This window comes from Chelonoidis abingdonii, chromosome 22 (assembly GCF_003597395.2).
Source record: "Chelonoidis abingdonii isolate Lonesome George chromosome 22, CheloAbing_2.0, whole genome shotgun sequence".
Taxonomy (NCBI): domain Eukaryota; kingdom Metazoa; phylum Chordata; order Testudines; family Testudinidae; genus Chelonoidis; species Chelonoidis abingdonii.
In genome coordinates this window covers 23,680,299-23,702,168 of record NC_133790.1, presented here as the reverse complement: position 1 = coordinate 23,702,168, position 21,870 = coordinate 23,680,299, and the positions used below count along the sequence as shown (strand labels likewise).

The following is a 21,870-nucleotide window of genomic DNA, read 5'->3' as shown; positions in this document are numbered from 1 at the left end:
TCCTAACGGTCACAAAGGGCCAAGAACCCACTGTACGACTTTACTTGCTCTCTTATGCAGAGGGTGCCCTGAATCCATGGGCGTTCACTGGTTGAACTTAGTGACACAAAACCAACTTGTCTATACTGTTTACAGCACATGATTCATGGCCTCATCCTAAGCCTGATGAAGCTAGTAATGACTCCCATTGACATCATGGGGCTTTGGATTGGGCCCTGAAAGATTTGTATAATATTTTAAAATTGCCTCAGCATGTAATCATACTAATTAACGAATTTGTGGTCAGTTTTTCCTCTGCTATAGAGTCATCCTGAACCTGCAGTTCTTTCCTTCCGAGTCATCCCGAGCTTTTCTGTCTATTTTTTTCACCATCTTAAGGCTGATTTCAATCAGTTGATTATGAAGGGAATCTCTTGTCCCATATTGTGAATCTATATGCATTTCCTCCAAACGATCTCTCACATCTGTTGTCTTGTACTATTGAGCCACCTTGCATTGTCCCCCACACACACTTTGAACGTGCACTAAGCGTATTTTCCTCTTCTGTGCTGTGTCTATAAGAGCATTTTCTCATTTTTTTCTGACAGAGTAGGTGCTTGTTGATGTGCTTGTCAATCCATTTTTTACAGTGTCTCTAGCAAATCAGTTCATCGGATTGTGCCCCACTTCATTAGTGTTTGTGTTTGATTCACCAACTCATCCTGCCGCGATCGTTTGTATGTCAGGGCACTTGGTAAGAGACAGATCCTGCCACCCTGAGTGACGCTGAGTAGCATCGGACTAATAATACAACGACCTGCTCGGAGAGTGAGGTACTGATCAGTAAGAGTGGGGGTATGTCCACACAGCCCAGGGTAGAGAACCTCTCAGCCTGGATCAACACACTCAGGCTAGCACGCCTTGCACTAACACTGTAAAAATAGCTGTGTGGACAATGCTCTGAAGTGGCAGCTTGGGCTGGAACTTGGAGTCAGAAGCTTAGGGAGGGGGTGGACTTGCTGCCAGGGGCTGTGTAGATGCACTCTAAGGAGGCCAGAATGCAGGACAACACAACTGCACTTTCTTAGCTGAAAACTTAAGAGAACAAATTTGTTTTTGTAAGCAAAATAATTGGTGCTCAAGAAGGATGAAGTGCAGTAAAGATTAACATGGAAGGTCACGTCCTCCACTGGGCTAAGTCGTTGTAGCTCCGTCGGCTAAGTTATTATTACAATTTCAGTTTACACTCATTCTCCTCTCATTCGCAATGGCGTAACTCAGGAGTGACTCCACTGCAATCAGTAGGATTTTACTGGTGTAAAACAGGCATAAATAAGAAAATCATGCCTGGAACAAGTACAACTACGCTACTGCAGAGGAATAATCTTCAAAACCCTGTGCCTGTCAAAGCATATATCCGGCAACAGAGTGTATTTTCTGTGCACTGAGGTAAAGTTTTTAACAAAATTGTACTGTGGGGGTTTTGTTTGTTTCTGCCTTCATGTTGGCCAATTTCTGATTTTTTCATTGAAGTCAGTGATGTAAATTCTGTTCTTAATAACACTAGTATAAATCTTGAGTCATTCCACCAAGATGATTGATTCACTCAGGATTTACACTGGTAGAGTTTGCCCAGTTAGGAGTTTGTTTGCCACTGATTTCAATAACCTCAGAAACTGCCCCATTCTGAGCATGTCTTAATGATTTTTGGATACTGTTTCACTGATTACAAACGTTTTGTAGCTTGCATTATTATCAGGTGTAACAAAATTGTCATTGAGAGGCAGAATAAAATTTGGTTTTAATTAATCATGTTCACGCTGGTGTGTGGGAAGTGTCTTTTTCCTAAGGTTCCTTGTCACTCATTTTTTTTATTATTGTTATTTTAATGATTAGTTTGGTTTTTTTTCAAACCACTTTGGAAAAATTAGGTTTCAGAATAAAAGGAACCAGGCCAAGAACAAAGACTGGCCTGGCTTAGTTGGTGCTGCTCACGCAGTCCAGGGTGAAGAGCCCAAGCAGCTGCCCAAACTGCAATGTCCACACTGCTATTTTTAGTGTGCTAGCTCGAGCCAAGCTAGTATGAGTCTGTGTACCTGGGCTGGGAGGCTTGCTCCCAGCTGCAGTGTCGATGTACCTCATGGGGTCCCAGAGCTCAGGCTCCTGAATGTCTAACTGCAATTTTATAGCCCCGCAGCTGGAGTCCTGCCAGCCCAAGTCAGCTGATCTGGGCCAGCCATGGGTGTTTAATTGCTGTGTAGATGCACCCTAAGTGGCCTGTCGTTAGTGGAATCCTCAGCCTTGAGCTATGCACCCAGGCTCCCCAGACAGTGCATGGGAAGAGTTAGGCACCTAGTGAAGGGATTTTCAGAAGCTGGTCAGCTGAATTGGAAGCCACCTGCACTGGCCAGGAATGACATCCTACACAGACTCATGCTAGCTTGGCTCGAGCTAGCATGCTAAAAATAGCAGCGTGGACATTGCAGCTCGGGCAGCTGCTTGGGCTCTTAAGCCCAGTTCATGGGAACCAACAGAGGATGTTTTGGATGTTTCCAAAACAAAATATTTCCTTGAAAGTGTATGTCACAATATCGCCCTGTGTAATTTTTAATATGTCTTACTCAGAACAGAATCTTAGTGCTTTGCAGATGACGGGTGCAATATTAGAGTTCAACACTCCTATCATGTCAGTGGGATCCTGCCCTGCTTACTCAGTTCTTCATGACATGCTGAAGGCGGGGCAGGAAGAAGAAGGGATTTAGGCATCTAAGCTTCTGACCTGGTGCATCTGTCTGGTGGGCCAGAGACACGAGCCTCCCCTCACTTGGATTTCCTCAGCTGCAGACCTTCTCCTGGAACCAGGCACTTAAGCCACGTCAGCCACTTAAATAGCTTGTTACCCTAGCAGCCCAAACCATCTCCTGTTCACACTCCATACCTCTCTCACACTCGGCCAACATTGCCTGATGCCCCTGTCTGTCTTTTGTGCTGGTGCTCTGCTGCTCCTCAGCCATCAATGGCCTGTCTCTGGCCCTCCTGATTGGGGGAGGGCAGGTAAAAGGTGTTAGGTGTGCTCTGAGCATGCCAATAGGCCCAGGCTCCGCTGGTGAGACAGGCATGTTCCTGCCCAGTCTGAGAATCCTGCTTTGGGGCGCCCGCGGTTTTGGCTTGAGCAATGGCTTTCAGCAAGTCATTAGCTGTGTGTCAGCAGCAGCGCTTACGTGACTTTGCAAATGCTGACGGGTGGAAATGCAGCACCCGTGGGGTTAGGTGGCAGCTAAGCAGCAGTTTTGAAAATGGCAGTGGTGCCTCAAGGGTGGACTCAGGTGTCTAAAGAGGTGGATGTGTGCCTAAGCACCGTAAAAGGATCCTGGCCAACAAGCTTGATTCTCCTCTTGCTAGTGCAAATTTGGAGTAAGTCCAGTCAAGTCACTGGCTATAAAGAAAAGCAGAATCAGGCCCCAGATCAACAGATGAGTACAGGCTGCATACAGCCAGATAGATACGCACTCTATAACAGCACATAGACACAGGCTGTTGACAGGCAGACACTGCGACAGCATACAAGTACAGGCTGTTTCCAGGGATAGAGGCGCACATCCTCCCTCTCTCATCCAGAACAGAACATGAATGCACATGGCCTCCAGAACACATAGGCATGACGAAGTTGCAGAGCCAGGCACGTGCAGACCTAGTGAGAGAGCACGTGGGGGAGACAGGCTACCTTCACGGGTCACACACAGACACGGTGTGAGCACATGGGGACAGGCGAACTCCAGAGGCACACACAGACCCAGTGTCATCACATAAGGACCAGTTGAATTTATGCTGCTGTGGTTTTTAATTTCCCATTAACACAGATGTGTGTGTTTGACTGATCATTCTTAAAGTGATTCTTTGAAATTGGGTGCTCCAGTGCTAATCTTCAGTGCATGAACTGTGAAGCTTGCTGATATCCCAGCAGATCAGCATTGCAGGACTTCATCTTTGTGTGGTCCTACTGGTATTAATTTGCTGCTCAATCTAATGAAATATATACAGCACGTTGTTTAAACATTTGTCTGACACACTTTGTAGGGCAGAGCAGAAACGCCTCTTATATTTAGAAGCCTTGCTCTAGAGTTACATATCAGGATACATGCACACTGCTGTTTTGCAGAATGCAGCTGTCCTGTAAGAAGTGAAAGATCTTAATCTGTTCCAGAAGCTGAGGCCAGCAATTTAAAGTTTCCATCTGTCTCTGCCTGTAACACATGCAGGGAGGAAAAGAGGGCTTGCTTTCAAGAAGTAGCAAGTGCCTGAAGGATGCAAGAAGGGTGCAGAGAAAAATCTCAGGTCTGGGGCAGTTTTGCCAGCAGGAGGAAGATTCTCTTGTCCTGCTCGGAGTTTCCATACTGGCATCTCATATTCCTTGGATTTCCTACAGCTCTGGTGTTTCACTGACTCCAACATCATTTTACAATGCAAACCTGATAGCCCATTTTTCTCCTCCAACTCTGCAGGGTGTAATGCATCTTCATAATGGGCCCAATCCAGCAGGTGCTGACTCAAGACAAAAGCCCCATGGTAAAACAAGTGGGCTGGCTTAATGGTCTGAGAACAGTACTGGGAGCGAGGAGTCACTGATTCCAAATCCCAGCTGTGCCACTGACTCCCTTTGTAGCCTTGAACAAGTCACTTCACCTCATTTGCCTCACTTTACTGTCTGTAAAATGGGGATAATACTTTTCTGTATCACTGGGAGATTGTGAAGATTACTTACTTAACGGATGTAAAACACCACATAAGAGTAAAGCATTATTTTTATTGGTCCAAACCTGGTTTTCTTATTCAGCCTTTGCGTGGGAAAATCTTCCATTGATTTCAGTGGGAGTTTTATGAAGAACTGAGTAAGCAGGGCAAGATCCCACCAGACATGATAGGAATGTTGAATTCTAATATTGCACCCATCATCTGCAAAGCACTGAGATTCTATTCTGGGAAAGACAGATATTAAAAATTACGCAGGGCGATATTGTGACATACACTTTCAAGCAAAATTCTCAGTTGAATCAACAGTTAAAAAATCAATAGCATGATAATAATATCTAACTCTTATATAGTACTTTTCATCAGTTGATCTCAAGGCACATAAGTGGTAAGCATCATTATCCCTGCAACTGAGGCTCAGAGAGGTCGAATCACATAGCTATGTCACCTAGCATGCTGGTGTCAGCTCTGGGATTAGAACTCAGACCTGCTGAATCCTAGTCCAATGCACTAGTCACAAGACTGACTTTCTGTGAAAAATTTAACAAGAATTTCTGATAAATGTAACTTATTAAAAATACGATCTGTTTTGACCTGAGCATAACTAGCTTCCATCCAACACTCCCAGAAGAACTAGAGATCTTTCTGCTAAAATGATCAGCTATGAACTAGTTAACAATCTTGACATCTGAACTGTCATAATTAGACTTTAGCATTAGCATTGCACTGTGAAACTCTCGAGCCCAGTTCATGGGAACCAACAGAGGATGTTTCCAAAACAAAATATGCTCTGGGAGCCTAGAGCCATGGATTCCAGGGCTGCTGGGCTTCTGGCTCTGTCACATCAAGCTTGAGAGCCCCCTGGGTTTCTAGGCTCCTGCTCCTTGGCAGGGAACCTGGCAGCTCTAGAAGCCCTGACATGGAGGGGCTACCCCAAAGCTGCAGACTCATGAAGCCCAGGCTCTCTGGCAGTGGCTATTCGCAGGATGGGCTGCTCAGAGCTGGAGGCCCTAGGTTTGCATTGGAACCCTTCCTGAGGCTCACTAGAAGTTTGTCAAACCAGAGAGATTTCTGAAAAACATCTCAGGGTGATAAATTGGCATTTTCTGACAAAACTCTGTCAGAAAATTCCCAGCCAGCTCTAATTTTAACATCATTCTGAACAATAAACAAAATCCTTTTAAAAATTAATTTCTGCATGTGTCACTGCTTATCAGTTTTAATAATAGGGCCATGTCCTGCTTGCGTTACTCACCTGAGTATTCCCCTTGACTTCAAACAGGCTACAGATGGTAATAAAGGGAGACAGATTTGCCCCTTTCTTTTCGTTAATGATGTAATGAAAAAACATGTACCGCATATAACACTTTATCTCAAAAACGTTTTACAAACATTATCTAGCTGAACCTCACACACCACTTATGAGATGATAAAGAGCTGAGTGAATAATACTTACTATGTAATATTCAGTTCATTTTGCTTTTTGCACCTTGTGGAATGTCTGTATGCGAATCATGGTTTTTCTCAAATGGATTTGTTATTCAATGATTTTTTGAGCCATTTCTCTCACCTTGGGGTTTGCCATTTGAAATCCAAGCTATGTTGCTTAATTATGATTGGTCATCTAGGTCACATGGTATTGTTTCTGTTCCCTTACTGGACAAGTATAACCTTTATAACAGAGTTTCTGGTGTGATCACTCATGGAAAGTTATTTAAAATTAGTTCTCTGTAAGCATTTGAATGCCCAAGCATAACATTTGCTTTCCATAAGCATTTGGGAAACTCTAGCTCATACTTGTTAATGGACAGTGAACACAAAGGGACTTAAACACACCTGGAGCAAATTTATTTAAAAATCTGAATTTATATTTCAAGAAATGTTTGTGCAATATTCACCTATTTTTACTAAGTATCATTATCTGAAAAGGACAGCCTAGGTATACTTAATACTGCCTTAGTGCAGGGTATGGACTAGATGACCTCTCGAGGTCCCTTCCTGGCCTACATCTCTATGATTTGTAACTATCCCTATTTTACAGATGGGAAAACTAAGGGGGAGAGAGATTAAAACTCTTCCTCAAGGCAATAGAGGGAGTTGGTGTTAGAGCGAGGATTAGAACTCAGGATATTTTTTATCTCACTTTCTCTCTGTTAGATATTTGTGCAGCTCTTGCTGCCATGGCCATTACACCAGGTTGTCCTATCAAATTCTAGAGAGCATATGAGTGGTCCATAACTAGACCTCTCTTTGCTCTCTTTCTAAGGGCAGGTGGGTTCTCTGTGGCATCGCTCTTATTCTTCTGTACCTCATTCTGAGCACAGACTGGTGACTTTTTTCCCCTGGTTCCTAATCCCAGGATTAAACCACCAAACCATGCTTCCAGGCTATTATTTTTTTACATGTCACGATGATGTTAATCACCAGTGTGTCATAAACTTTCATCAAACACCTCACTCATTATACTTTTATAATGCAGTGACATTGTATGCAATCAGTTGATTCAATTGCTTATCACTTGAGGTTCCATCCCCCTGTCTTTATAGCCAGATAAAGTTTCTCTCTCTGCTGGAGAGTAGACACCATGCATCCTGTCTTCTCCCCTGCTCCATAGCTTTGTTTACCTTTATATGTAAATAGGCCTTCATTGTCTCTGTCTGATGACCAGGCTGGTCAGAGAGGCAAATGCACATTCCTTTGTCTAGGGCAGACCTGTTTACCAACTCCCTGTGACATGCCTGGTTTAAATACATTTTAGTCTTATTTGCATCATATATCCATAACTCTTAATCACACAAGAATATTAATGATCAGTGAGTTATTAGTTTTTCAATGACTTACTGCATGACACCTTTTGGATACAGATTATAACCATACTGCATTGGGTACACTCCATTGGTCAGGCCAGCTGAAACTCATTACCTGGTACCTCAGGCACTGATTTTTGTTTCTGCCGGTGGGTTCTTACCACCTTCCAGTTTCACTGTGCACCATGGACATGCTCCTGCCATTTACTGGTGGCTTGTGGGTGCTGTGCACCCCCTATTTTTTTCTTCAGTGGGTGCTTAAGCCCTGGAGCACCCCCAGAGTCAGCAGCTATGCCTGGTACCAGTGAGCCTCTTTCTGTCTGACACTGGACTGCTTTAGGGTCACACAGTCCAAGGCTTGCAGGCTTTGAATACCTTGAAAGCAGGCATGTGGAAGAGCTAGGAAGTCTCACTGAGACCCAGCCAGAACACATACAAGCACAGGATCAGATGTTTAATTTGCTATGGATTCCAGAAAGAGGTGGTTTTATTTTTTTAACTTGACAGAGAACAGAGGAGTTAAGTTGGATTATGAAGGAGAAGAATCTAGAGTGGGGGAACCTGAATAGTTAAGGAACGTAAAAAGTCACAGAGGAACACTAGCTAGGGTTAAGAAAAGCAAAGAAGAAAGTGTGATGAACTAAGTAGCCTACAAGTTTTTTGTAATGTTTTTATGGGATGTTAGTGCTGCTGTCAGAAACGCTGGAGACACTTGTCTTCTGTTTATGCTCAGAACAGACAGCAACAATGCAGGTTTCTCCACCTGTCCCCACCAATGAGCCATAATCCTGATTTGGAGGGATTGGGTAAGAGGGTTAATTTAGTATCCAGGGCCTGTTCAGCCCTTTGTCTCTCTGCTGAGACGGTCAGTGAAGTGGAGCAATTAATGCCAGCTGTGGTGGCTGGGCCTGAGCTAGAAAATTCAGATCTGGATCCAAGCTCTGGGCGTGTTTGAGTGTGGGGTTTTGACTCAAGTATATCCCTACAAACAAAAAACTAACTGAGTGTTGGCCCTGGAAAGCTTCCACACAGCTCCTGTGTCAGTGTGCCACAGCCCTGACCTGGAGGAACTTGATGGATCATGAATCCAAGAAAGTAAAATCAAATAAAGGTCAATTTCATATCAAGTTAATGTCAGTATATCTGCTGATTTGGGTTTCAAGTGACTCATGTTTGTGAGATGTGTGGGCAGAGCCTCTCAGCTGACTTTCTCTTTGCTATGGTGACACTTCTTTCCATGTGAACCACTTTGGAAGTCTCTAAGGATGCCTCAGCCATGTCTGTGTTTCCCTGGCCACATCCCTGACACCAACACCCAAGAAAAGGGTGTAAGAGCTGCTGTAGTAGCTCTGTGCCACTCAGGGTTCCCCTAATGCTGGAATTAAGCCTTCCATAGCCATATAAACTGGTTTCAGAGCAGAGCAGCACAAAGCTGCCTTTGTGCCCTAGAGAACTGGCTTCATAGCTTTTCTGGTCCTACAGAAACTACACCCAATCTTGCTCCCAATTAAGTGAGTGCAAGTTACGTTGTTTCCCTCAATGAGGGCAGGATTAAGCCCTGAAGCCTTTGCAAAATTACCTGCAAAACTACCATTTGACCGAGCCCAGATATGTGCCAATTTGGAAAGTGAAAGACTCTTCTCACCAGGAACATTTTTAATTACAATTGGCATTTTGGATCTTCTTGCTAATTAAATTTTTAAAAGGAACATATGTGTGACCCTACAAATATAGGAATCTGTTATGCAAGAATCTGAAGTAATTTCCATTCTGCTTTAAATCAGGTCTAGCAATGAGAAAATGAATGTTCAGGTGAGTGTGCTGAGGCGAGGGAAGGTTCCCTTTTGCACCAGCACAGGAGGCTGTCATGGGAGGGTGGGCAGGAGTTATATGCTGTGCCCTGTGCCAGGCAAATTCTTTCCATCACTGCTGCAGAGAGTTGTGAAAATAGGAAAAATCACAGAGGGGGCCCCACGACTGTATTTAAAAGGAAAGGGAGTAATTCTATTGCTGTAAAAAGCTAGTGGGTGGAAAAGCTCTGCCAGACTCTTTCAGCTCTATTTCAGATAATCTCCTGCTTCCCACATCTCCAGCCTTAACAGCTGTAAGAGAACTGGCCTCCAAACACAGGATTTATGGGACAAAATTATACTTCGGCACATGGGAGAATCCTGGATGTGGACAGGCCGGTCAGGAAATGGGATGATGATTTATAATACATGGCCAGCAGGCTTATGGCCCTGCATAAAACATACCAGCCACTGGTGTAATGTCAGCCAGGCACCCTAACTCCTGGGAAAAGCATTGCCAATAGCTCTGAGCACGATGTCAAGTGCTCCTACTCATCTCTAGGGATGCGTTAACCCCGAAGCCTACTGCTGACAATTTAAATGGCAACCTTGATAGCTGTTGCACTGCTGATCAGCGCAGAGGCACAAAGAGGAACCCGATTGTGAAAAGCGGCGCACTAGGCTGCAAGCCGGGGGGTGGGAGGGCAGAGTCTTGGAGAAGACCCCCACCCCACGTATCATCTTCCGCCCTGGCTACCCCGCGCTGCCGTTTGCTGTGTCGCGGCACGTTTGTAACGCGACGTGGGATCCGTTGCACGGTCGGGCGCTCGAGGAGCGGGGGTGGGTCCTGAGGCTCCCAATAAGGGGCATCCCTTGAACCGCAGAAACCGGGGCGGGCCCCGCTCCTGCGGCCCGGGGGGCTGCACCGCCCAAGAGGCTGATGACGATCTCCCCCCCGCCGCGCCTGGGCCCCGCCCCGACTCCTGCCCGAGCGCCGCGACAACAGCCGGAAGTGCAGGGACGAGAGGCGCAGACTGACCGGAAGTGCAGGGGAAGGCGGCGCTAGTGACCGGAAGTGAAGCCCCGGGGGGCAGGTTCGAGTGTTGCTCCGCGGGCGGCGGGAACGGTTGTAGCGGAAGCGCGCCGCAGGGGGACAGGCGTCGCCGGAAGCGGAAGTAGCCCAGGCGGGAGGACGGAGCGGGCAGGATTCCGAAGGAGTTTCTGAGGAAGACTCGGGGGCGGCAGCCGGTGAGATGCGGGTGGCGGGTCCCGTCGCTCCAGCCCGTGCCCGCTGGGTATCGCCGTGAAGCGGGGGGTCTGTGCCCGGGGGCGGCGGCCTTGAGAGGCGGTGCCAAGCGCCCGGCCCGGCGACCTCGAGGCGATGGGCGGGGACGCTCCGCCCTGTCCCGGCGGCGCGTGGAAAGCGCAGGGAGAAGGCTGGGGGTGGGGCTGAGGGGAAGGAGGAGCGGCCTGGCCGGGCCCCCTCTTACAACCGCTGTCCCGGCCCCCAGGCAGGCGGTGCCGTGACCCGCGTGCCCGAGAGGAGCCTGGGTTCGGGGCTGAGTTCCTGGCGAACCCGGGCTCGGGCCTGGGATCTCCCCCCCGCCCGGGAGCCGCTCGTGCGGGGCCCGGTGGAGGCACAGGGCAAGGGAGCCTTTTGCGGCCGCTGCTAATGGTGCATCGGTTCTTGAGGGAGGGGATGGCTTGGGGCTGTAGAAAACCACCCGTCAGCGATGATCTGGGTATACATGGCTCAGCTTTAGTGTCGGGGGCTTGCCCAGATGACCTCTGGGGGCCCCGTCCAAGTCTGTGTTTCTGTCGTTCTGTCCCAGAAGACTGAAGGAGCAACGTGAAACTGATTCGTGACTTTTTACTCTACAGAAACAACCTGTCACCAAGGCTGGAATCTTGTTCTTTGCTGCCAGGGGTCAGGCCATGGGGGCTTGTCCCAGTCTGCCCGCCTGGTACTCCAGCCAGAGAGTGGTGTTGGGGTGTCAGGGCTTGCTCCGCTCCGCCCACCTGGCGCTCCTGCGGGGCACGCCTCCGCACCCCAGCTGGAGCGCCAGTGGGGCAGATGGAGTGGGACACGGTCCCGCACCTTGGTTGGAGCACCAGGGGGGTGGAGTGGGGCAAACCCCTGCATCTCAGTCCCAGGCTGGAGCGCCGGGTGGAGTGGGTAGGACCTGGGAGTGCCCATTTTTCTGGGGCCCCAGGTTGGCCCAGTGGCTAATCTGCCACTGGGAGGAGAGCAAGCAGGCACCCCGCGGTAGTAGAAAACTTAAAAAAAAGGTAGGCCCACTGTCCCGGGGCAGTAGGCCCATGCATGGAGCGGTGGGATCTGGAAGGGAGCTAGCAGCCATGCACGCTTGAGAGCGGCGTCTCCTCCTGGAGCTGGGTGAGTGCCCAGGGAGCCCCTGGCCAGAGGCTCCATCCACCGCAAGGCCAGCTGCATGGGGTGGAGGGAGGCAGGCCCTCCTGCCCTCCCATAATTGCCCACCCACCTGAAGTTGGGGGTCACTCAAATATCCCATGCTGGCTACACCACTGGCTCAGAGGTGGGTTGGGGGAAGGGTTGGAGTGGGGGCTGAGCAGGGAGCTTGGGGGGATCCTTAGATTGCTAAAGTTTGAGGACTGTTGAGACTATGGGATAATTAATGGGCATCTTCCAGGCATGTTCTGCTGGGGTCTCATCAGAGTTTGTCCCTTGAGCTTTAGAAAAAATAACACTATGAACACTTAACTTGCAGAAATGATTGGCTATTGTGAAATAAAAGAAACAGTAACTGAAACTTGAAATAATAAGTTAATTACTTAGAAAGTTTGTCCTAATGTGGCAACACTCATGTTTTAAACAGTTTAATAGTAATTATCAAGTATTTAATTTTTTTATACAACTTCAGTGTTTCTGTATATTGATGGTTTGTATATGGGATAGATGGGATGGGAAGATTTCCTACCAATATTACAATTAGTAATTGGATTGGTGAATTGGCAGATTTTGGAATTTTTATCTGAAATACTTGAGACTGGATATTGTAACTTCATGGGATTGCTAAAAGGGAGATTGGAAGTTCTTAAAATAGTGTATCAATGAATTGTTAAGTATTATAAGGACTTTCAGTTATAAATTTTCATAAGAGAAAACTAACTCAGTAAATAACTTAGTGACTCTTAAATTGAAGGTGAAATCTAGACTCTCATACTTGTTACCAGCAATAGAAAAGGCAGCACTTGTGCAGTATGCTATTAGACATTTAACTGTCATTCCAATAGATATCTGAATATTAATCAAAATTTGGATGGCAAGTAGAAATAGGTGGTTTCCTGTAGCCCAGACTTTGGTGGGGCTTTGAACACACCCCTCTCATCAGTATCTCCCATTTACTAGCATAGGTGTCTCTCTCCCCAGCTTTTCTCTCCCCATTCATTGTAAAGAGAGCAAAGACGCCTAATCCAGGATTTGTGGATTTCAGTTATTTTCTTCATGCCTCAAAGGTAGGCATTGCAATGCTTAAGACCCTCTGTTTGTCTGGGGCCTAAGGGTAAGTCTATACTGTCCGCCGGATCGGCGGGTAGTGTTCGATGTATCAGGGATCAATCCACGAATCGACGCCAGTGCTCCACCTCGGCAGGAGTAAGCGAAGTCAACAGGGGAGCTGACTCACCGCTGTGAGAACAGCCAGGTAAGTTGAACTAAGATACTTCGACTTCAGCTATGGGAATAGCATAGCTCAAGTTGCGTATCTTAGTTGGAACCACCCTGCTAGTGTAGCCAGGGCCTTAGTCTCACTGAAAGCCAATTGAACTGAGAAACTGAAGTCCCAGAAGCCCTTATGAAAATTTTACCCCACATCTGGGGCTGTCTTGGTATGTTGGTGGGATCCATGAAACCCTGACCTGAGATTTAATAGACTGGACACCTGTTACACTTGGAATGAGATGTTTAAAAAAACAGTCCAATAATTAATGAAACTGATGAGTAAACTGAGGATGAAATTATCTTCTTTCCTCTTTTTCACAGTTACTCTGGGTAAATTCATCAGGCTGCTTTTGTTAGTTTTAAAAATAAACCTTGATTAGACAAATGCACCAACTTCAAACATCTGTCTCCCTCAATCTCAAAAAGAGCTTATCGCCCTTATAAACTTTCTTGTAGTAGGTAGATCTTTCTGAATACTATTGCACTGACTATATTTGAAGAACACATTAATTAAGTAAAATTATTGATATTTGTGCGGGTTTTCTTTTTTTACTATTTGCTATTGACTGCAGTTAGTGTCATTATATGTGTATGAATGTGTGTGCCTTTATTGGCTAGCTTCTGCATAGAAAGAACATTAAGGCTTCGTTAACAGATAAAGAAAAGTTGTAGAGATGTTGATTTTGGGGCTCCAGGACTAAGCACTCTGATATTAGCTCCTCATCATCTTTTGAGTAGTACCATAGAGGACCTTATCTTATGATGAGTATCTCTGAAGGACCACAGGAGAGATTGTGCTTTTGTGACAACTACCTGCATGCTGAGGCTTCAAAGTTGCCAGGATTTACTTTGTAACAAAAAATAAACAGGGCTATATGCAAGCTTTCCTTATAGTTACTCCTTTTGCCTTAGGAGCAAGCTTGTTTTAGGTATAGTATATTTTAAAGATGTTTGTAGGATAGAGTAATTGAATGATTTTTCTCCAACTCCGTAAATCAGAAGACTGGGCTCTTATTCCTAATTCCTTGCTTAGTGTCCTATCCACTGGTCTGTGCTAAGGGTGTGGAGTTGGGTCAGGGGGTATCTATCTGTATGCGCCATTCCTCCAGTGTTGCTTATAATACAAGTCAAGCTGTTATGGTCTACTAATTACTATTCTTTCTGTCAGTACTGGGTATACATGAAAGGAGTAGGAATATCTTTCTGCTGTTTTTATGGCTGCCTTTGTATTACTGGGCATGTCTGATTTCTCACTGTCTGTTTTGCCATGGGTTTATTTCTGTAGTCTCTTCTAAAAGCAAAATGGCAGAGCTCAAATTTCACTAATATGTGTGTGTCACACTGGGTAAGGCTATTTCTTTTCTTTTCAGGTACTTAAAATGGGGAACACAAGCAGTGAGCGAGCTGGCATGGAGCGTCATGGGGGCCATAAGACGCCCCGAAGAGACAATTCTGGTGGAGCCATTAGTACAAAAGAAGGTGATAGACCAAAAATCTTGATGGATAGTCCTGAAGATGCAGACTTGTTCCATTCTGAGGAAATAAAGGTATCATAAGTTATGGCGGCTCCTTCCGTCATAACCCCTGACACTGGCACCTCGTAGCTTAGACATTCTATCAAGCTGTATTTTTGGAAGTGATATTAGTGATATTTTAGCCAATTTTCTGTATAAACTCAGTTTTAGAAACTTGAAGCACTGCTGACTTTCTCTCTAAGGGAAGAAAACCGTATTTCTTTGTTCTTCTAACCTTTTAGCAGATTTCTGTGAATGATACACTACATCTTTAACAAAAATTGTAGGAAAACTAATAAGATAATTGGCTCTAAGCCCTTGCCCAGTGTTGTGTATTAGCACGCCACTTTCCTTTATGTCTTTTATGCTTTTTTTAATCACCATGCTCAGTAACATTCCAGATGACAATTCTTTCCATTTTAAAAGTTCTGTCAGAGTTCCCTACTTAGTATTAGTTTCTTATGGTCCTAATTTTGGTCTGTCCCCCTTGTTGGGTGTAATAAGAATGTTTAGCTCACTGTCTTCCAACTTAATTCATCATATCTTGCGTTAAGCTGTACCTGTGGTCCAGTTGCAAGTTCTCTATGGAAGGCATTTTGTAGGGTCTAACAAATGCCTTATACAAGAAATTCCTTTTTAATTATTTTTTACCTCTCAGTTTAAATATATGCAGCTACTTTGTATGCTTCTCCCCCCCGCCCCCCATGATAGTTCATCTCTGGTTTAATTGTTTTGCATTCTATTTTAATATCTTCTGCCAATTTGGAAGGCTACTAATCTTTCAACTTATGGGTTATTTAAAAATATTTACAAACTAGCTTGCAAACTGTTGAGATACTGACTTCTGTCTCTGATGTAACAGTGGCTACCTGCATTTGTTTCCAATTTATGGGAATGTGTAAGAACACACACAGAGTTGAGGATACCTTTAGTCAAATGTTACCCTTCTCTAAGCTTACCTCTCCTTTCACAGGGCAAAGGAGCCAACGTAGAACTTCTGTTGAGTAAAGTTTTGTGCTTCTAGGCTCCACGAGAGAGAGAGGAATTTCTAGCTTGGCAGCAAGATCTGGAAGTGAGTGAAAAAGTCCCTGTTCAAAATCGGCCAACAGTCTTTCGCTGGACTGCAGGAGGGAAAGAAGTTTATCTGTCAGGTTCCTTCAACAACTGGAGTAAACTTCCTCTTACAAGAAGGTAACAAACTTTGTTACATTGCATCATTGGCATTCTATCTAAAGTTAGAAGCAATTAGGGTCATGTTATTGTTACACTTAGATTATTGCACACCTCTGTTAGCTTTGAGAGCTCTTAAAGGGAAAAATCTTAGTGTATTGTGCTAACTGTCAGTATTTGAATGGTGGGACACTGACTGCTGGAGGTGAAAATTGTCCCATGGAAATAGTTATTTGCTTGGCACTGTGGAAAAGACACACACACAGTCCCTGCCATGCAGGGTTTACTGCCTAAAGGTAGATGTAGAAGATGGGACACACTGCAAAAGCCACAAGTGTTTTTAGCTACATTGCCCCAAAGTGTTTTTTAGGGGCTTTAATAAAGAGGGTGATGCCTTGGTGGGTTTGAGAAGGGCATTCCATGCGTAAGCAGCATTGGAGAAATTATGGAGACAGGAGTAGGGAAAAGGGGACCAATGGAGCATCAATACTAGGATAATTTTCAGACTGGACAGATTGAGCAGGGAATGTAGTAGGAAGCAAGGCCCAAGACACATGCCCAGAATGGCATTATAAGGGGCTTTGGAGGGGCAGACATGGTGCAGTGCTTCAAGGGGAGGCAGTGGAAGGATTCAAAGAACTGGATGCCATGGTCAGATCAATAGGCGAGGGAGGTAGTTTTGGCATGGTGGCCTGTAGAGTTTGTCTAGTCTCAGATTTCTCGTCTGACAACTTAGACCTCTCCTAGCAAAAGTACAAAGACATAATAACAGGGTGGGGGAGAAAAATAGGTTTGTCTCCTACTGTGAAGACCTCAAAACAGGCAGGAAGCTCATAGCACAGAAATGACAATCTGATCAAACTGCATCTACTCAGAGCAGTTTTTCTGGCAGTTACTGCTTTCATTTTCGCAGTTCTTGTTCATTTGACGGGCGAGATTTGTGATGGAAGATACTGAAAAAAGTTTACTCCAATATATCTTTATCTTGTATGTGAAGCTCTGGCTGATGGGCCAAAACTAGTGTGCTCTCATGTTGTATTGGGTAACAAAGATGCAAGACAAATGGCTTTTCAGAAACACAACATTAACTCTTTGACACCAGGAGCCTGGATTTTCTGGTGATCAGTGTTAATGTAAAACGTGCAGTTGTGCCTATGAAGAGATGGGACTCAGCTGTCACTGAGGAGGTACTCCATTAGCTTTAGCTTGTTTCTGTACATTTAGATTATTGCACTGAATTGCCTCACGTGCTGTTTTAAAAGGGTCATTCCCTTCAGGAATTTTCTGAGATTCTATTTGAGATCTTTGCATTTTTTATCGTACAATAATTGTAGCGAGTCTGTAGATCAACAGATCTTTCAGAATAAAAGGTTAATTGTTTGTGTATTTTTTCTGAAATCACAGCCACAATAACTTTGTAGCAATTCTGGATCTTCCAGAAGGAGAGCACCAGTACAAGTTCTATGTGGATGGTCAGTGGACGCATGATCCTTCAGAGGTAACATTTTTATGTAATCCTGCAGGTTTACAAGATGATTCACGCACATGAATGGGAGAAATTAGTTGGCTTGCACACTAACCTAAAAGAAAGGGCCTTTGCTAACAATTGCAATTGGTTGTTTGATCTAGTGAAATGTTCCCGGCCCCAGCTGGCCTAGGTAACTGTACCAATCTGAAGCTAGTAATGCTGGCTGTCTGTTTAAATAACCAGAGGCTAAACAAAAAGTAGGTGATGAGGACTGTGGGACACTGGTTTTTCAAGTCTGTAGAATGTTAATAACCCTGCATACCTTCTGAATTGTGACTTTCTGCCTCTGTTTCTTCCCAGCCAGTAGTAACCAGCCAGCTTGGTACGGTTAACAACATCATTCAGGTGAAGAAAACTGATTTTGAAGTATTTGATGCTTTAATGGTGGACTCCCAAAAATGCTCAGATATGTCTGGTATGAATCCATTTGTAATCTTAAACCACGTGCTTGAAGTTACGTAAATACCCTCTACATTTAATTAAGGATCTTGAGTTAAATCCCCAAAGTACAAAATTCTCACTTTTTATAGCTGATCTGTTGGGGATATGTGCAGGGATCATGAAATGTAAAAGGAGAGAAGCTGGAATGAGTGAGGAGTTTGTAGCAGAGTACAGGTCACTGATCAAACCCCATCTAGATCAGTAGTAAGTCATTGTCTTTTGAATGTGTGACATGAAATGGTGATTTCAGACCACTCCCTGGTGAATCAGTAGCTACCTCAAAACGGATACTGAGGTTGACCACCTTGACAGCAGTTTGAAGGTCATGGAGACTGACCACTTTTTTCAAGATTGTTGTGTACATGTGGGGAATGCCATGGCAACATTCTGGGTACCTGGAGGATTCTATTTGCAAGCTTGGCCCCTTTTGTATACAGTAAATTTCAGTAATATTTTGTCACCAAGAAGGGGATTTTATTCCACTATTTGCCAGGGCTGCCAAAAACTAGCATAAAAGCAAATAATCTGCGGTAGCATTTAGTACTGAATGCGTGCTACAGAAATACTGGGCAAGGAAATTCCCCCCCCCCCCCCCCAATAAATGAAGCTTCAGGACCAACCCTTGAAGTTCTAACTGCTGATTGACTCTACTCAGCTGGTCTCCAGTAGGCAGATTCTGGAGTCTTTAAAATCATCTTTAGCAAGGAGCCCAAGAGATCTTTGTGCTTGAGCTTCACAAAACTTCCAAAATTCTGTAACCAGATTCTGAAATTTGGATTCCCATTGCATTCTGTCATCTAGTAGTGTTCCCATATTTGTGTGCTGTTGGAGTAGTATCTTGCTGATGAGCACACCAGTTTCAAGATTAACCCTATGTTATGAACAGGAACTAATTTCTGAAATGATGTGACAAAACTTCCTACTGTGCTGTGTAGCTGCAGCTTGTAAGTGCCCTGTCCTGGGTGATGGTTGCATTTTTTTTAGTTTGTTTCTGGACCAGCAGGAAATGTGTCCCGGGAAACCAAAGATTTAATCTAGAGTGTACGGGAAGTGTGGCATCTCTATAATTCCTGGAGGATTTACTTTATAGTGCAGTTAACTTTCTGTCATACACATCTTTCTGAATGTGAAATTACTACTACAGCTTAATGTGTCTGTGAAGAGTTTTTATTATCTTTTAGGTTAAATATTTTAACATCTCCCTAACAGAGCTGTCAAGTTCACCCCCAGGACCCTACCAACAGGATCCCTATGTTTCTAAGCCAGAGGAACGCTTCAAGACTCCACCTATTCTTCCACCACACCTGCTGCAGGTGATCCTGAATAAGGACACTGGCATTTCTGTGAGTAGACAACCTTTCTGTTTGGGTCAGGGTCAGGGTCAGGTATTTGAGAGGTTAGACATGCACTGGAGCTGCTTGTAACAATCCCAAACCTTGGACGCGTCCCCTAGCGGGTGAGGTCATTATTACCCGAGTCCAAACTGATCCATTTGTAATTATCTTCTTAACTGATCCTTTTTCAAAACTGGAAGAAGAATAGTAACACTGTTTCCCCACCCATAAATCCTAATCTAGACACCGCAAAATTATCAGAACTTCTGAGAACATAGCAGACCTGTAAGAAATGAAAAAAGGCCCATTCCTCGGTGGAGGAAAGGTAACCCCCTATATACCCTTGGTCCCACCTTAAGTGATCTTTGATTATATTGGAATTTTGATGGGGAACCAATAAAAAGATTTGTTGAGTGCTTGCCTGTGAAAGACAATATGCCATAATTTAGTTTTTCCACTCTCCGTCTCCTTTTATATGCTTTCCAGTGCGATCCAGCTCTACTTCCTGAGCCCAATCACGTCATGCTGAACCACCTCTATGCACTTTCTATCAAGGTAAGGGAGTCTCACCTTATCACAGCAGTTGCATTTAGTTAACCATTACATTGTGCTAATTTGCTTTCCATCTTCCCTAGGATGGAGTGATGGTACTCAGCGCCACTCATCGTTACAAGAAAAAATATGTGACTACATTGCTGTACAAGCCAATATGATTAGACCAGGTATCCTGGGGTGATGAAATGCCAGAGGGAACAAATCCTTCGTTAAACCGAAACATATGCATGGTCTATGCTAGTGTAAACAGACTCTGATTTCATACGGTTTTAAAGACTTCACATTTGTTTCATATTTGCCTTGTTCTCCCAGTCCCATCTGGAAGTTTTCAGACTCAGCCAGGACCAAATAGATGACTGGTGGTGCTGTCATTTTCTCAGCTCAATAACAATCACCTGGGATCTACCAGTGAAATCAGGCTGGGAAACATGGGGATAGTGACAGCTCAAATGTCATCCATGAGTGATACAGGCTGTAGAAAATAATATTCTAAGAAGTGCGGGATCCTTGCTCATTGAGTGGCTGTTTTTATCATAAAGCTCAAACATTCAGTTATATTACCACTGAGCTCCACAAAGAGCCCATTCCCTGGCTCAACTACACATGAAAAATGGCATTCTTTCTATTGCAGCTTTTTTGGGCAAAGCCAGAGATGCTGCCACTACCACAGTCACTATTTCTTTTTTTGTTTAATCAGTAGACGGGTTGAGTACGTTTTCCAATGTGAGTGACGCTCTAGCATTGTTTCTCTTATGAGAACTCCAAAATAACTTTTCCCCAGTGGAATTGCTAATAAAGACAATTGTTCTTAATTGCTGGGTTTTGTGTAGCCTTGTGATAATCTGTTCTTGTAACAGACTTGTAATTCTCTTGCCGATAAGGACTGGGCTGGGTTCCTATAAAGAAATTGCCTAATTTAGCATAAGGACTTTAATTCTTCAATATCAGTTTTTATCAAATTGATGGTAAGGTGACTCCCAAGTTACTTTAAAAACTATATAGTAAATGAGATATTGAGGGAAAAACTCATCTGCTGATATAAGCAGCTGCGGCCCCTGTGAAGTGGCACTGCACCCACTTATGTCAAGGGCTGGATTGGCCCTGAATCTATATTTGCATTTGACTCTGCCAACTTAAGTTCATGTGGTCTCTGCCGCAAGGACTCCCAACAATTTCTGTCACTTCCTGCTTTATTTATATTTGTATAAACGAATGTAGTTCTCGCAAATGGTGCCAGATTGCCTTTCTTAGAGACTGATGATCCATTTGATCCCAAAAAGAATGCAGTAGGGGCAACACAAAATTCCCTGCCAGTGTGCCTCAGGCCTGACCTGGAGGGACCAACTTGGGGAATGCATAGTGCCTGCCCGTTCCTGAGTGCCAATAAGAGTGCCAAGAGTGACCCACTACACGGGGGTGCGTATTACAAAAAACACCAGGTAGCTAATCAGATGGTGACTTAGATCATTGGTGACCACGATTAGATGTGATACAGTCAATAAGACTCATTTTCAGTCTTCTGAACTGTTCAATTGTATTGTTACAATATTTTGAGTAGTTCAGGGTATATTGCTATTGGGTTTTCTTTGAAAACATGGAATTCCTGTCACTGTCTGACCTCTTCAGAAACAAGTTAAAATATAAAGCATTTTAAGGAAAAATGGATAATGTGTTTTTGTTTCCTGTCAACCCCACTGACCACAACCATACTGGGTTGGTTGGCGGCATAATGCTTGGCTAATTGTGCAGTTTCTCTCCCTGGTTAAAGGGGTAGCTACTTTACTTTTATAAAAGCCAGTTTTGACACACATCCTCTCATCACACACTGTAGAGAATAATACATTTTAAGAGTGGTGGAGGGGGAGGAAACCAAGCTGTTAATGAACTTTGGCAATTGGAAAACCCAAGGATTTCACCTCTGGAAAACTGACTGCTCTCCACGTCTGGCTTGGTTTGGTTTGGTTTGGTTTAAGGCTGGCACAGTTCAAGCAGCTTGAGCAATCTCCATTGGTTGGTCTCTGTGATGCTGGGTATACTTGACTGCTTGGAAAGGTCGGTTTTAAGTTTGTTACGGCTCATGACAACTCTGAGGCATAAGAGGAGGGAATGTCTGTGAGAGATGATTATACCTGGCACAGCCTGCACACTAATATTTGTGAACATGGGCCAGCAGGAAGTCTTGGCATGGGAAGGGTTCAGAACAGCAAGAAGAGAGCATTAAGTGCACCAGAACGCAGTATTAGCAGCTCCAGCAGTACAGATTAGCTCAGCTGGAATCCCGGCCACAGTCGTGCCTCAAAGTA

The 21,870-nt window shown here is 44.6% G+C and overlaps 1 protein-coding gene across 3 annotated transcripts; it reads left to right on the top strand.

Moving 5' to 3' along the window:
• The first annotated feature begins 6,559 nt into the window (after positions 1-6,559).
• On the top strand, positions 6,560-21,228 carry PRKAB1 (protein kinase AMP-activated non-catalytic subunit beta 1). Of its 3 annotated transcripts, none has more exons than XM_032782085.2 (8): positions 6,560-10,573; positions 14,396-14,572; positions 15,564-15,730; positions 17,114-17,207; positions 17,538-17,652; positions 18,888-19,021; positions 19,499-19,567; positions 19,648-21,228. In XM_032782085.2, exons 2-8 carry the CDS (start codon positions 14,405-14,407, stop codon positions 19,723-19,725), a joined length of 825 nt encoding a protein of 274 aa, XP_032637976.1. In that variant the 5' UTR covers positions 6,560-10,573; positions 14,396-14,404; the 3' UTR covers positions 19,726-21,228. The 3 variants fall into 3 exon arrangements, with proteins under 3 accessions (XP_032637976.1, XP_032637975.1, XP_032637977.1); XM_032782084.2 differs by lacking the exon at positions 6,560-10,573 and adding an exon at positions 10,777-11,067; XM_032782086.1 differs by lacking the exon at positions 6,560-10,573 and adding an exon at positions 11,074-13,008.
• Positions 21,229-21,870: the final 642 nt, after the last annotated feature.

Bases quoted from the DNA above. Each gene is read 5' to 3' on its own strand.
- PRKAB1 (XM_032782084.2), top strand. The intron at 17,653-18,887 runs GTATGAATCCAT...TCTCCCTAACAG, and splicing joins AAAATGCTCAGATATGTCTG to AGCTGTCAAGTTCACCCCCA. The intron at 19,568-19,647 runs GTAAGGGAGTCT...CATCTTCCCTAG, and splicing joins TCTATGCACTTTCTATCAAG to GATGGAGTGATGGTACTCAG.